This window comes from Salmo salar, chromosome ssa02, assembly GCF_905237065.1.
Source record: "Salmo salar chromosome ssa02, Ssal_v3.1, whole genome shotgun sequence".
Lineage (NCBI taxonomy): Eukaryota > Metazoa > Chordata > Actinopteri > Salmoniformes > Salmonidae > Salmo > Salmo salar.
In genome coordinates this window covers 35104812-35117588 of record NC_059443.1, presented here as the reverse complement: position 1 = coordinate 35117588, position 12777 = coordinate 35104812, and the positions used below count along the sequence as shown (strand labels likewise).

The following is a 12777-nucleotide window of genomic DNA, read 5'->3' as shown; positions in this document are numbered from 1 at the left end:
GTGTTGGAGTCGTGTTTGGCCACACAGTTGTGGGTGAACAGGGAATACAGGAGGGGACTAAGTACACACCCCTGGGGAGCCCCAGTGTTGAGGATCAGCGTGGCAGACGTGTTGTTGCCTACTCTTACCACTTGGGGGAAGCCCGTCAGGAAGTCCAGGATCCAGTTGCAGAGGGATGTGTTTAGTCCCAGAGTCCTTAGCGATGAGCTTTATGGGCACTATGGTAGGATAGTCTTAATCGTAGGTCATCAATTTTATTTTCCAATGATTGCACGTTAGCAAGAAGAATGGAAGGCAGTGGGATTTAACTCGCTCGTCTCCGGATTCTCAGAAGGATGCCTGATCTGCGGCCACTTTTCCGGCATCTTTTCTTCACGCAAAAGGCGTGGATCTGGGCCTGTTCCAGTGAAATCAGGATATCCTTCTCGTCGGACTCGTTAAAGGAAAGTTTCTTCCAGTCTGCTGTGAGTAATCGCTTTTCTGATGTCCAGAAGTTATTTTCGGTCATAAGAGACGGTAGCAGCAACATTATGTACACAATAAGTAAAAAAACAAGTTACACAAAACGCAAAAAAAAAATACAAAATAGCACAATTGGTTGGGAGAATGTAAAACGTCAGCCATGTTCTTTGGCGCCATTCATTATATCAATAAGTAATGTAGGCGTAAAAGTTTGCAATGGTCATTTATTTCTTTTTTTGCCATGTTTGCCATTACAATAATTGTTTAAAACCAATTTCTTCATTATACTGCAGTTGTATTAAAATCTATTTTACTTTCACCTGTCAAAATGAACATGTACATGATGTACTGAGATACTGTATGTTAACAATTTAATATATAAAATAGAAATGCCTGAACAAATAACTCTAGACAATTCAAAGCAAAACAACATGAAAGTACTGTATTAGGAATTCATTAATAAAACCGAGAAAATAGACTGCACCCTTGTGGTAGAGGACTGCCATCTTGTGCCATAGGTCATCCACCACAAAATAAACAACTGCAACCCTGAAGGCAACTGTTTTTTTTACGGAAGTAGAAAAAGAGACAGAAGTGGCTGAGGTGAGAAGTGGAAGACCTGATAGTGATTTCTGAATGTTCAAATTATGTTAAACATGATACGTCCATACCATCTCTCAACCCTTTCACCAGTTCAGTCCATACAGGCTTTCACTGGCTTTTTTTATTTGGAGGCTAAGGTCCTCTCCCACTCCACCTCCACAACTTTGTACAGTTCCATGGTGGCTTTGGCATCCTCCACGGACGAGTGCCCCTTCTTCCCAGTCTGAGAACACAAGGGGAATTCCTTGTTACTACAAAATAACATAAGCTACACAATAAGAGGTTTATTAGCTTACTACTTTTGTCGAGACAAGAAAGAACAACCCAGACTGAATCACTGTAGATTATATTCAAATCAATCCCATTTCAATCAGAAGTCTCTTCTCACCTGGATGTTGCGGTTGAACAGGGCCTTGGTGAGTCTTTTCAGTGAGGCAACATCTTTCTCTGGAAAGCCAGCCTTCTGGTTGAGGAGAGGAATGCGGGATGTGTCCCGCGTTAAGACAGCAGGGTGACTGTAACTCAGGGACTTGAAGTCATTGTGGACAGCATGCCCTATCACTACCTTTCCTGCAAGGATCTTCAGTATCTATAGGAGGGGGGAATACAAATAAGAGATCAAATGATATCATGGTCATGTTTAGCAAAGTAAAGGTCCAAATAGAATAAGGGGCAATTCCACTGTAACAGATTTACGCTTTGACTCAGTTTTTTCACTTGAAAATATATGCCAAACAAAAACCAAAAAACCATACAACCAATGTTCCCTCTAAAAAAAAAGTATCACTGAGCAAATTTCAGGTCTGCTGAGTGCAAACTTGAACGTTGAAAAATTCAGTGCAATTTCCGGCACGCGTTTACTGTGAACAATGATGCTGTTCCCGCTTTAGGTTAGTTTTAACAGTGGTCAAGTAGGCTACTGTGAGTATTTGATAATAATGTAGTCCTACCATCAAAATCAACAGTAGCAGCCAATGTGTGGGGTTCAATGTAGGCCTACGTTACATGAGACTTTGGGGGGAAAAAACCTGCAGGGCTCGACATTAACCTGTTAATCCACTTGACCTTCAGATAAGACAACAAAAAAGGTTGTGTTGTTTGATGCAAGAAACCACTTCACAAAATAAAATGCATAATTATTCCCATACCATTGCTACAGTGAATCAGACAAATTATGCTACCCTGCCTATTGGCTACTTAGCTTATTCAAGCCTGTCTCAAAATACAACACTACAAAGCTATTTACCTGACTCGCTTTTCAAAGACAATGCTTACATTTTGTGCTCTTGTAGGAAGCAATCAATCCTCCATTGCCGACTACAAATGATCTATAACTGGGCTAATAACTCACTAACTAGCAAAGGATATGAACAAATATGCACACGTCACTACACGTAGCTCTCGCTTTGATCTAAAAAAAAAGCGCATCTACTCATGACCGCTCATGCTGAAAAAACAGTCCAGTTCAAAATGAATGACAAGTGTTGATATTAGTTGGCAGGGGTCTTTACGTCAACATTACTGTGTTTTGATGTATTTCTGATACCTTTTAAGACTTTTCTGGTATATGTTTTCTAAGACCCCTTTTCCATCCGTTTATCCAGAAATCAAAGCCTTTGCTAATATCCCATTTTCAAGATGGATAATGGTTGAAAAATGTATCTATGCCTTCATTTCCCCAAAATATAGACTCTTAGCTTTCATTTGACACCCAATTTGATATGCTCATAGGTCCTTTACGGTGGAAAAAGGTTAAACGGAAAACATATTTTTCATCCTCCTTTGAACATTCTCTTCCGGGAGCCTTCTTACCTCCTTCCTGGCATGTTGAAATGGCATGGCTTTGACCAGTTGATGCCAGGAGATGCCACTCCAACGAGTCCGGTAGTCAGTGACTGCGTTGGTGGGCTTAATGTACTTGTCATACACCACGTCTCCATCATAGGAGACAATACTGCATCGTGCCAGCTCACTGTTGCGACCCTTGGGCCCCGTGCCAACCATCTCACAGTCCAAGGCAAGGTACTTCAGGGGGTTACAAAGGGGGGCCGACCCCCTTGGGACAGGGGCACAGCGGGCAACAGTCCTGGTGGGTGGGGTTTGGTGCCCCGGGGTGATAGTCGAAGTGGATTGCTCAGGATTGGTGGAATTCTCCACAGTTATGGTCAAGGATGTTGAGCTGCTTGTGGATGATGCAGGCTTGGAAGCAACGCTTCTAGCATGATCTGACCTGGGTATGTGATATGAACTTTTACTGTGAGTATTCTGCGTGTGAGCAATGCTTTTGTTATGTGCAGCATTGGGTTGAGACGGCCGGTTGGCCCCATTGCGCCAGGGAGGTGGGCCCTGATGTTTATTCCCCTCTCTGTGATTGTGCTGGTTCTGCTTTTTGTTGAGGTAACCCTTTTTCTCCAAGAGTCGCCGCCTGTTGATGAATGCCTTGTGTTTGTTGCTTCCCGATGAGTCCTTACAGCGTCCACTGCTGCCAGAACAGTCCAGGTTTAACATAATGTCAGACATCTTGGAGGGGAATCTTCCTCAGCTGGAGCTGGGTTTGTTCTTGGACTAAAACTGTTTACGTCCCACTCCCTTCAACAGGACATACAGGCATTCACTGCTGTGCAAAAGGTTCAAATATTTGCTTTAATCAAATGTCATTCTGGCCCAATTATCATGACATCAATGGAAGCGGTATTGTGATACCTGGACAAAAACAAAATTGAGTTCTGTTAACAAAGCAGATGGTATGTCTGAAATTGTAGGAAAACATTCTAGTCATGACAAACAGAGAAGCCAGCTAGTTAGCTGTTTATATAATTTTGCTAGTTTGGTACTAGCTTAGTATGAAACCCATTGAGCCCACGTAGCTAGCTAGCCACAATTAACGTTAGGTATTTTCGAAGAGTATGTGTAATCCGTGTAGTGTAAACGTTAGCTGTCAGGATGATATTACAGTCAAAAATACGGTTTAGGCGAGCTAGAATTGGGTCATTGGCTAGCTAGCTAACTAGCTATAGTAATACTAGCTAGCTCTAATGCTAAGATTCCCGAAACAGCTAGGAATGAAACTCTATTCTCCAGACAGACTAATTTAACTGTATGTCTTCACTCATATTGTATCATGATAATATGGTGGTGCACAAATCAGCGTTATACAACAAATTACACATATACACCGACCTATAAACATAGCACCATGCTCCGACTTCCTTAACAGCCGACTACTTCCGGTTCAGAGGTCGTGTTGTGATACACATGATGGGTGTGCGCTGTGAGGAAGAGCTACAAACACTTATTTCTTATCGTCGTTATATAAAAGTCTTTCACTCCGACTCTGTTGAAATAGCGTATTGTTGAAATGTTTAATGTTCACAATTCATAACCGGTTGTTGTAGCCAGTCAGTTGCGGATGCGACGGTCGAATGATGTGCTCTCGGACACTTTCAGCAGAGCAGCAGAGTTGGCAAGAAATCTTACATATTTTCTGCCGACATACAAACACATCTCCGATTCCTTCATAATTGTACGTAGCAAGCAACGCATTCTATTTCTAAGCTAAGTTATGCTGCTGTAGGTTCTTATACGGTTATTTGATTATAAGATGATCACGTGATATAATGCTATCAAGTCTTGAGTCCTCCGCTTCAGGTTGAAGTTTCCCCTACAGATCTAGGATCAACTTCCCCTCCCTCAACCCTGACCTAAACGATTATTTGGAAAAATGCAAAACTGATCAAAGGTCAGCGTCTAGAGGCAACTTCACCCTACACGCTCCCATGATGCTTGATCCCTTTCTCAAAGGGCCCCTGGATAGATTTCTCTAGCTACTCATCAATTAATGTGTTATTGACAATGCATGTACAAACTATTTTACTAGTGTAAAACATGAACCCTGGTCTAGCTCACTCTCGTTTCCAAAACGGTTCTGCAAGACTAAAGCCGGGCAAGGCCCATATGTCCACCCACTCTGCCAAGAGTGTTCATCCACTGAAGTTGTTGTCTGCCCTGTGGAAGAGGGGCAGGGATGTCCAGATTTTATCCTAACGGGCCTCCATGCCTGAGGGGACCTCAGTGCCACCCTCCTTCGCCACTTTGCCAGCTGCCCTCACGTTCGTGGCATCACCTCAGTTGCGTTTTGCTACATGAAGTTCACCACCAGCTAGAACCCAAACCCCCCTGGCCTCATAGCCCCTCCCCTTTCCCCTTTGCCCACCAATGAGACATATCACTCAGAGTTTGGCTACCCAATGAGCTCCTGGGTGCAGGGGTTGCTGGGACATCAGCTGTCCTATAAAGCGCGGGAGGGGGCATGTCACGCCATAGAGGACTACGTGCACAGGCTGCGGGAGGAGAGTGGGTTGCTAAGGATGCACTGTTATCGGGCAACCCTTGAGACAGTTATCAGGGAGGTGAAGCCAGAGCTGCGCAGGCCCGGAGTCCAGGCGATAAAGAAAGCACATCTACTACCCTTTACAGAGTGAGTGTTTACACAAGTTTGTATCCATACCTCTTCAGTCTGTATCATTAGGCAGCAGCTTTCACTGTATGTTAGGATGAAAACCTAAGAAATGTATCCTTGCATATGTCTCAGAAAAACCTTTACAATTTGGTATTATCCTTGTGTAAAATGATAATCATTTTGATGATCACATTTAGGAATTCAGTAGCTGCATTCTCTCTATATAGCCTTTAGGTCAAACATGATCATCTATCTTATATGTACCCCTGACCCCCTCTCACCATGTACCCACAGGTATGCCCGTCTGGGTCTGCCCCGCGTTGGCCTGCCCCCTGACCTGCCCCTGGACACCTGCAGAGTGGGGGCCATGCTGAGGCAGGAGGGTCGTGTGGTGGTATACTTCAGCGTGGCTCTGCTACTGGCACCGGTGGTGTAGACACTGGTGCTGCTGGACAGGATGCTATACCTCCAGGAGAAAGGTGAGGAAATGTACAGAGACTGTGTGTTATCAGATCTTGTATCTGGATTCCATACATCTTTTTTATGGGCCCAGTGCTAACAGTAAAGGTGTTATTTGTTATTGCTTGATTGTTGGTGTAGGTATAAAGAGTCAGCTGGTGCCATTCTTTGACCCTGCGTTGACCCTGAAACCTGGTACTGATGGCTTTGACACCTCTAAAACCGTGTGTTGTGTTCAGAGTTTACTACCTTACTCATTGGTCCTCAAAGATTTTGGAGTGGAAGTTTAGAAGTGAGTATCTGTGTCCGAATATCCGTGTGAAAACCCAGCAGTGTTGCAGTTCTTGACACAAACCGGTGCGACTGGCACCTTCTACCATACTCCGTTCAAAGGCACTTTAAATCTGGATTTGGTTTCATTAACATATTTAGTGAAACCCAAGTGCATATATACATTAAATCAAATACCCTAGTACACACACCAAAACTTTTCAAATGTTCAAATCAACAACAAAAAACGTAGACAGTCCGGTGCATCGCAGATTCAAAACTGTTGGACAGCAACATAAAACTAAAGCACTGATAATTGGGAACGAGAGCAGTCATTCTGATAAGGCTTGATCCATAAATTAAATAGGTAGCCTAGCCTACAAACCTAAAACAATCCATATGTTCAAATCAAAAGGCCTGATTGACATCAATAACGCAGCCACATCCCGAGTCCCCACTGCTGATGCATTAAAAAATCTAAAGATGGTTTCGTTTAAAACCTCTAATGAACAATACTTTAATGAGAACAAAAATCCACTTTGGGTAAATAAAAAATGTTTTCAAAAGATGTAGCCTATGATGCAACACGCATGATCATTTTAAAGAGAACAAAAACTACTTGGCCTACAGTACATTTGAACACCACCGCAGAAGCTTCGCTATTAGGCATCTTCCCAATTAAGTTGCCTAATTTTGTTAGGTCCTAGTTCTCCAAGTAGCCAATCACTCACAGCCTACCTCTTCCAATGCATTGTGGAAAAATGTGCATGAAATTCTACTAGATGAGCTGAAATTAGTAACATTTAAACCATACCTGATTTTTGAAAATTGCATACTATAAAATGTTTTCCCATACTGAGAATGCGTCATGCACAATTGCATTGTTTCGTGTTATTGGTTAATTTTGGTAGCACATCCCCATATCTGGTTCTCAAAGCTGAAATAGGTATGACATCTGGACATTTAAAGTATACTTGATTTTCAAAATGTCACATACTATAAAACTTTTGCATACTCAAAATGGCCTATTTAGAACGCAAGTATGGGTATTCGGACATGGCCAGAGTCAAATGACTAATATTTCATCACAGAATGTGGAAAGAAGTGGAGGGCACGCAACCATACATGTAATGCAATTGCTTTTCCATATTGTCTGGACAAAATTGCTTTTGAGAGAATGTACCCCTTTTCTGGCAAATTGTGGCAATGAATAAAGACTAGTATTTAGATTTCACCTGATGAATTCTTAGTTATTTTTCAAAGCCCGTTTCCAGTGGTCACTGTCATGTATTTTCTCAGGGATTGACACACTGACACTCAATCGACCTGTACAGTCGTTTTGAAGGCCGATTGAAGGATTAGTTTAATGTGGCCAATGTATTTTACGCAGCAGTCATACATGAAACCCTGACATCTTGCTTAGTGCACGCTCATATTTTAAGCCAGCAAGCTCTAGATGTCAAATCTTATCCACAGACCTAGTTTGTTGGTCCAGGGTGGTGCTATTAGATTTATTCAACCAGCTAGTTACATCATGATCAACCACATTCTGTAACAGTTGCAACATACCATTGGTCGTATCCATGACTCATGACCACATGTTCCTTCTAGACAGTATCATGTACCTCTGACTCGAACCACAAATGTTTCGAATTTGTCTGCACCACACGTGAGTGTTACAGGGAGTGTTCAACGCAAATGACTGAAGCATCCAGACTCCAGTATTAAGTTGTCAGAGACTGCAGTGTTGTTGCCACCAACACATCGTCACATGCTCTAAAGCAGTTTCTTTTTTACATGGATTTAAAATCAAGCTTTGCATTTCATTAAGATTGGCTGCATCCTAATCAGTTTCCCCAGTCTGCTTTGTGGGAACTTTTTTTCCCCCTTCATCTCTGGAGATTTGCATAGTGCACACCTGACAGGAAGTCATTTTAGAACAGTGTTTGGCTAAAAGTGCAAACAGAAGGTGTTGTGCATTTCAGTACAAAGCCTTCACTAAAATGTTGGGTGCAGTTTGCCACGTTTAAGCATAGGTGGCAGACCAGGGGCCATATGAAGAGTCTCAGTACAAGTGCTGTTTTATGATCAAGTCCGTACCGTCCATGTAAGCTTATTCATGGATTGAAAAAGCAAAACTGATCCTAAATCAGCACTCCTACTCTGAGACGATTGATTCATACAGCCCAGAGTTCATGCAAAAGACATGTACCAGTAACACGCATTCAAGTCAATGAGCTGAGTTTAACATTTAGAAAGACAGCAATGATCACCTTTATTGATCTGAGCAGAATGTTACTATAAGTGCAATGAGAGCAATAGTACACTGAAACTGCCCAGTCCAGGATTCTCTACAGAAGCAATCATTTTACAACAGTGAAAAGAGCCTTTGTTAGAAATTACCACTATCTGACAATAATATTGAAACATTTGCCTGTTTGTCAAAAGTATAAACAATTATTTCAATCAAATGAAAACATGCGTTACTTTTATTAACAAGGAATAATGAGTAGAAAGGTGAGGTCACAGACTGTTTCCCAACTCATTCATTCAGGCCCTGTACAAAGAACTCGTTACAGGCCACCGTCAGCACAGAAACCAAGATGACAAACTCCTGGAAGTCCACTTCGCCATCTTTGTTTTCATCCAGATCACTCATGATCTTCTCTACTACCATAGGGTCTTTGCATGCCTGAGCGAGAGGAGTAGAAACAGTTAATGCATTGAAAGGTAGGCCCAGACCAGAAGCAGCCTCATGACTCTTGGAACAGTTGTAGATAAGAATTGGAATAGGCAATGCGCAGAAAATTGCACAAAGCCAATCAGATGGAAAGCGCGATCTCATGCCATTGTTATACTCATCAAATCATTTTATATCTATGAAATGCCTAGGTGATAAGTGTCATTTCTAGGCAAGGCCACAGTATTATTGAAATTATTCTAGTACAATATATTGTGAAGGGTCCCACAACTGTTCAATAAATCAAGACTTCTCCAATGCTTGCCTGTATGACTTGCTTAGGGGCAGTTTTAATTTTGTTTATGTCGATTAAATGTAATTGAACAGAATGTCATATTGAAGCCACATATCCCTCCACTGGACAGCATTAGGAATCAAACTCACCGCCAGGAAGTCACTCAGTTCACCCTGCAACAGATTCTTCAGCTCAACTTTGCTCAGCTTGTACTTGTCCCCTTCTTTTGAAGAGTAGGAGTGGAACACTTGAATTAGCCCCTCCATTGCACTCTCGAGTTTGGAACCCATTTTACACTGCTGTGAATACCTAAAAGAAATGTAAGGGACAGGTCAAGCCATGACAATGTATAAACAATAAGATTATACAGTAGAAGTCAATTTGCATGAAGTGAACTCCTTACTGGTTCCTGTTTATTTTGATATGAAACATTTGTCAGTGTGTAGAATATTGTAAACTGTATGCAACAGCCACTGGGGCCAGTTTCTTTTTAGCATTTAATCCAGTTCAAAATGATCATGTGGGTTGTTAAATTCTATCCCCTTTCAAATTTGGTGTTTGAAAAACAGTCAATTATGATCTAGACAGGCATCATAACTAGCAACCCATGAATTAAAATCTTTAAATAATACATCGACTCCAGCAGCAACTAGGATTGAAAAATATTGATCCAAAGGAGAATGAGACATTGCTATTGGTTGTCCTGGTGAGCACACTTCAACAATACAGCCCTGGGCCTACAGAGGAAACAGTCATACCTTGCTGTTCTCAGGGGTCCATGATAAACCTTCTGAAACGATTGGTTGTCTCAGTAAGGTTATAGATGGTTTCACAAGCTATAAACTGTCATCCCCAGAGAAACAATGTAGCCCATTCTTTTGTGATGTGTGCAGCTATCCTAGTAATTCAAGCTCTGAAGGGTGTAGGCCTAATGTTTGATGCATCTAAAGCACACAACACCCCTGAAGCAAGCATTATTTGATACGTTTAGACTGTGGTTCTGTTCCTTACAAATGTGATCGGCTATGTGAAAATACCCTCATTAATGCCAAGGGCTGTTGAGGCAATTTGACTGAAAGTACACTGAGTGAACAAAACATAAGGAACACCTGCTCTTTCCATGACAGACTGACCAGGTGAAAGCTATTATCCCTTATTGATGTCACTTGTTAAATCCACTTCATTGTAGTTGAAGGGGTAAAAACAGTTTAAAATAAGGACTTTAAGTGTTGAGACATGGATTGTGTATGTGTGCCACTGAGGGTGAAAGGGCATGACAAAAGATTTAAGTGCCTTTGAACAGGGAAAAGTAGGTGCCAGGCGCACCAGTTTGAGTATGTCAAGAAATGCAACGCTGCACAATAGTGTCCCCATTTGTATTAAGAATGGGCCACCACCCAAAGCACATCCAACTTTACAGAACTGCGGGAAGCGTCGGTGTCAACATGGGCCAGCATCCCTGCGGAACGCTTTTTACCTTGTAGAGTCCATGTCCCTGACAAATTGAGGCTATTCTTAGGACAAAAAGTTGGGGAAGGTCTACCTAATATTTTGTACACTGTGTATAGCTGTTATTCCTTTCAGTATAGGCCCAAAGCTCATTTGCTGAACTTTTTGTAGGCCTAGTTTAAGCTAATTATAAAACAGATTGCAATAACCAAAAGAGAACCACTATAAAATAGAAACCCAAATGCTACAGATTCCCCCAAAAAGGACATTTGATTTCTCTCACCTGGTAACCCATAGGCTGCATGGCACAAACATGTACATATGCTCAACAAGAAATAGGCATACAGGTTATGTTAAAAAAAAATATATATATATATATATATATATCATAACCACGTTCTCTACTCACCTCAAAGCTGATGACAAACGAAGCAGAAGTGGCGTCGACTCTCATCTTACCTCTTTTATGCATCTCACCTGAGACAAAATTAAAATCAGGCGCCTCCCACCGGTGAAACCTACAACATCACGGATGCAAATGACACAGGTAGGCCTAATTCATTTGACCATGTAAGGTTACATTTCACGGTGCAACTACTAATTATAATTATTATACAGAATGTATTAGCCTATCGCATAAACAATTCACTATACAGTCGTATAGGCTGTATTTAACAACGACGTCTTCAAATGATGGGAACTATTGGTTTAAAGCAACTAAAATTACGGACTTCCATTCTGAGTTTAGTTGCAACGGAAACCGTTTACGGTTTAAGAACCTCACTGATGCACTCAGAGGAAACGGCGACGGGACCTACCTGAATTTGTCCAATAGAAACTCTTGCAAAACGTTTTCTGTTTGGCGTAGGCTAAATGGTTTCTGTTGCGAAACGTTTTGCAACAGACGAAACGTTTTGCAACAGAATTGGCGTAATGAATGAATATACCGTATGTAACGTTTATTCAAGTGCATTACATGAGCCGTTGGACGTCCCCTTTAGCCTTCTGAGGGAAATGCCGTGACACTTACCAAATGCTCAGTCTAAACGCAAATAGGCCTATACCTCGCACGAAAAGATACTGTTTTGGAAATATTTGGAATAACTTTCACATCAGTGAGAAGGTATTTATGAAAAAACAAAAGGCTAAATGACTACACACCTTTTTAGGATTAGAGGTCCATGCAGGGCTGCCATATTTCCATGTTATAGCGCTTATTTAGGCCTACGGAAGACAGAGGCGACCGTGAGAAATGTGCAGGAGGGGAAAGACAAAGGAATATGCAGTATCGGTGAAAATAGTTGTGTGTTTAACTGTGGGGGTACCCATGGTGCTGAGGATCAGAAGTTTCCACCGAGAGAAAGGCAGGCTGAAGTTGCTTGGATCAGAGTAGTACAGAACGTTTGGTATGCTGAGACAGTGAAGAGAGTAGGAGAGGAAGATGGGTACAGGGCTAGAGATCCTGAGAGCAGGCTGAGGCCAATAGAGAGTGAGGCATAGCCATGGTTATCAACTGTACCACAGGAATGGAACGTAAATCACAGAAAATAGATGTTGTGGTGGCAGCTGCAGACAAGTACTTGGGTGCACGAGATTTTACTGCAGAAGAGTTAGGTGTGTTGAATGATAGTGTCTCGTCCTCCCAGGATGTCGGCCTGGTGTAGGATTCAGATAGAGCCAAGTAGTGGAAAAGTTGTGAGGTTTTTAATGGATGTAAGGTTAGTTGGTCCCTTTTCCCTGTCCCCTTCCCTTATTGTGTCAAAGTGTAATGAATTCACACTACAGAACAGTAGGTGGAAACAAAGGGCTAGATAAGAGAAATAGATGAATAGGGAGTCAGTGACCGGCCTCACACTCCAATACAGTAGGTGGCGGTGTATGCACCTTTCAGTGTGTTGCGGTCCTCCAAATCAAATTTGAAGAAGACGACTGAGGTGACCACCTGTTCTAATATATATATATATTTTTTTACCTTTATTTAACTAATTAGCTATCAAAGCATCTCCTAACAATTGTGTGTAATAGTGTTGTAACTGAAAAATACTACCGCCTGCAACTGTGTTAAAACCGGTTAAAACAGTGTACATTAAGTGTTTATTT

General features: G+C 41.8%; 3 protein-coding genes across 3 annotated transcripts; 1 reads left to right on the top strand and 2 right to left on the bottom strand.

Annotated features, from left to right (window-relative positions):
• Positions 1–669: 669 nt before the first annotated feature.
• On the bottom strand, positions 670–4472 carry isg20l2 (interferon stimulated exonuclease gene 20-like 2). Its single transcript, XM_014162275.2, has 4 exons — positions 4246–4472; positions 2878–3768; positions 1454–1654; positions 670–1288 (listed from the first exon to the last, which is right to left on the bottom strand). Exons 2-4 carry the CDS (start codon positions 3583–3585, stop codon positions 1187–1189), a joined length of 1011 nt encoding a protein of 336 aa, XP_014017750.1. The 5' UTR covers positions 3586–3768; positions 4246–4472; the 3' UTR covers positions 670–1186.
• A 625-nt stretch (positions 4473–5097) lies between these two features.
• Positions 5098–7487, top strand: LOC106580823 (methyltransferase-like protein 25B). Its single transcript, XM_014162288.2, has 3 exons — positions 5098–5542; positions 5819–6003; positions 6125–7487. Exons 1-2 carry the CDS (start codon positions 5313–5315, stop codon positions 5958–5960), a joined length of 372 nt encoding a protein of 123 aa, XP_014017763.1. The 5' UTR covers positions 5098–5312; the 3' UTR covers positions 5961–6003; positions 6125–7487.
• Positions 7488–8503: 1016 nt separating this feature from the next.
• Positions 8504–11218, bottom strand: LOC106580834 (protein S100-A1). The gene is made up of 3 exons (XM_014162318.2): positions 11087–11218; positions 9378–9537; positions 8504–8945 (listed from the first exon to the last, which is right to left on the bottom strand). Exons 2-3 carry the CDS (start codon positions 9516–9518, stop codon positions 8796–8798), a joined length of 291 nt encoding a protein of 96 aa, XP_014017793.1. The 5' UTR covers positions 9519–9537; positions 11087–11218; the 3' UTR covers positions 8504–8795.
• Between the last annotated feature and the right edge of the window lie 1559 nt (positions 11219–12777).

Coding starts and splice junctions, on each gene's coding strand:
- LOC106580834 (XM_014162318.2), bottom strand. CDS start 9,518: ATGGGTTCCAAACTCGAGAGTGCAATGGAGGGGCTAATTCAAGTGTTC. Junction 8,946..9,377: donor AACTGAGTGACTTCCTGGCG/GTGAGTTTGATT, acceptor CCTCTCGCTCAG/GCATGCAAAGACCCTATGGT.
- isg20l2 (XM_014162275.2), bottom strand. CDS start 3,585: ATGTCTGACATTATGTTAAACCTGGACTGTTCTGGCAGCAGTGGACGC. Junction 1,655..2,877: donor TTCAACATGCCAGGAAGGAG/GTAAGAAGGCTC, acceptor CCCCTCCTATAG/ATACTGAAGATCCTTGCAGG. Junction 1,289..1,453: donor TGTTCAACCGCAACATCCAG/GTGAGAAGAGAC, acceptor TTGTGTTCTCAG/ACTGGGAAGAAGGGGCACTC.
- LOC106580823 (XM_014162288.2), top strand. CDS start 5,313: ATGAGCTCCTGGGTGCAGGGGTTGCTGGGACATCAGCTGTCCTATAAA. Junction 5,543..5,818: donor CATCTACTACCCTTTACAGA/GTGAGTGTTTAC, acceptor ATGTACCCACAG/GTATGCCCGTCTGGGTCTGC.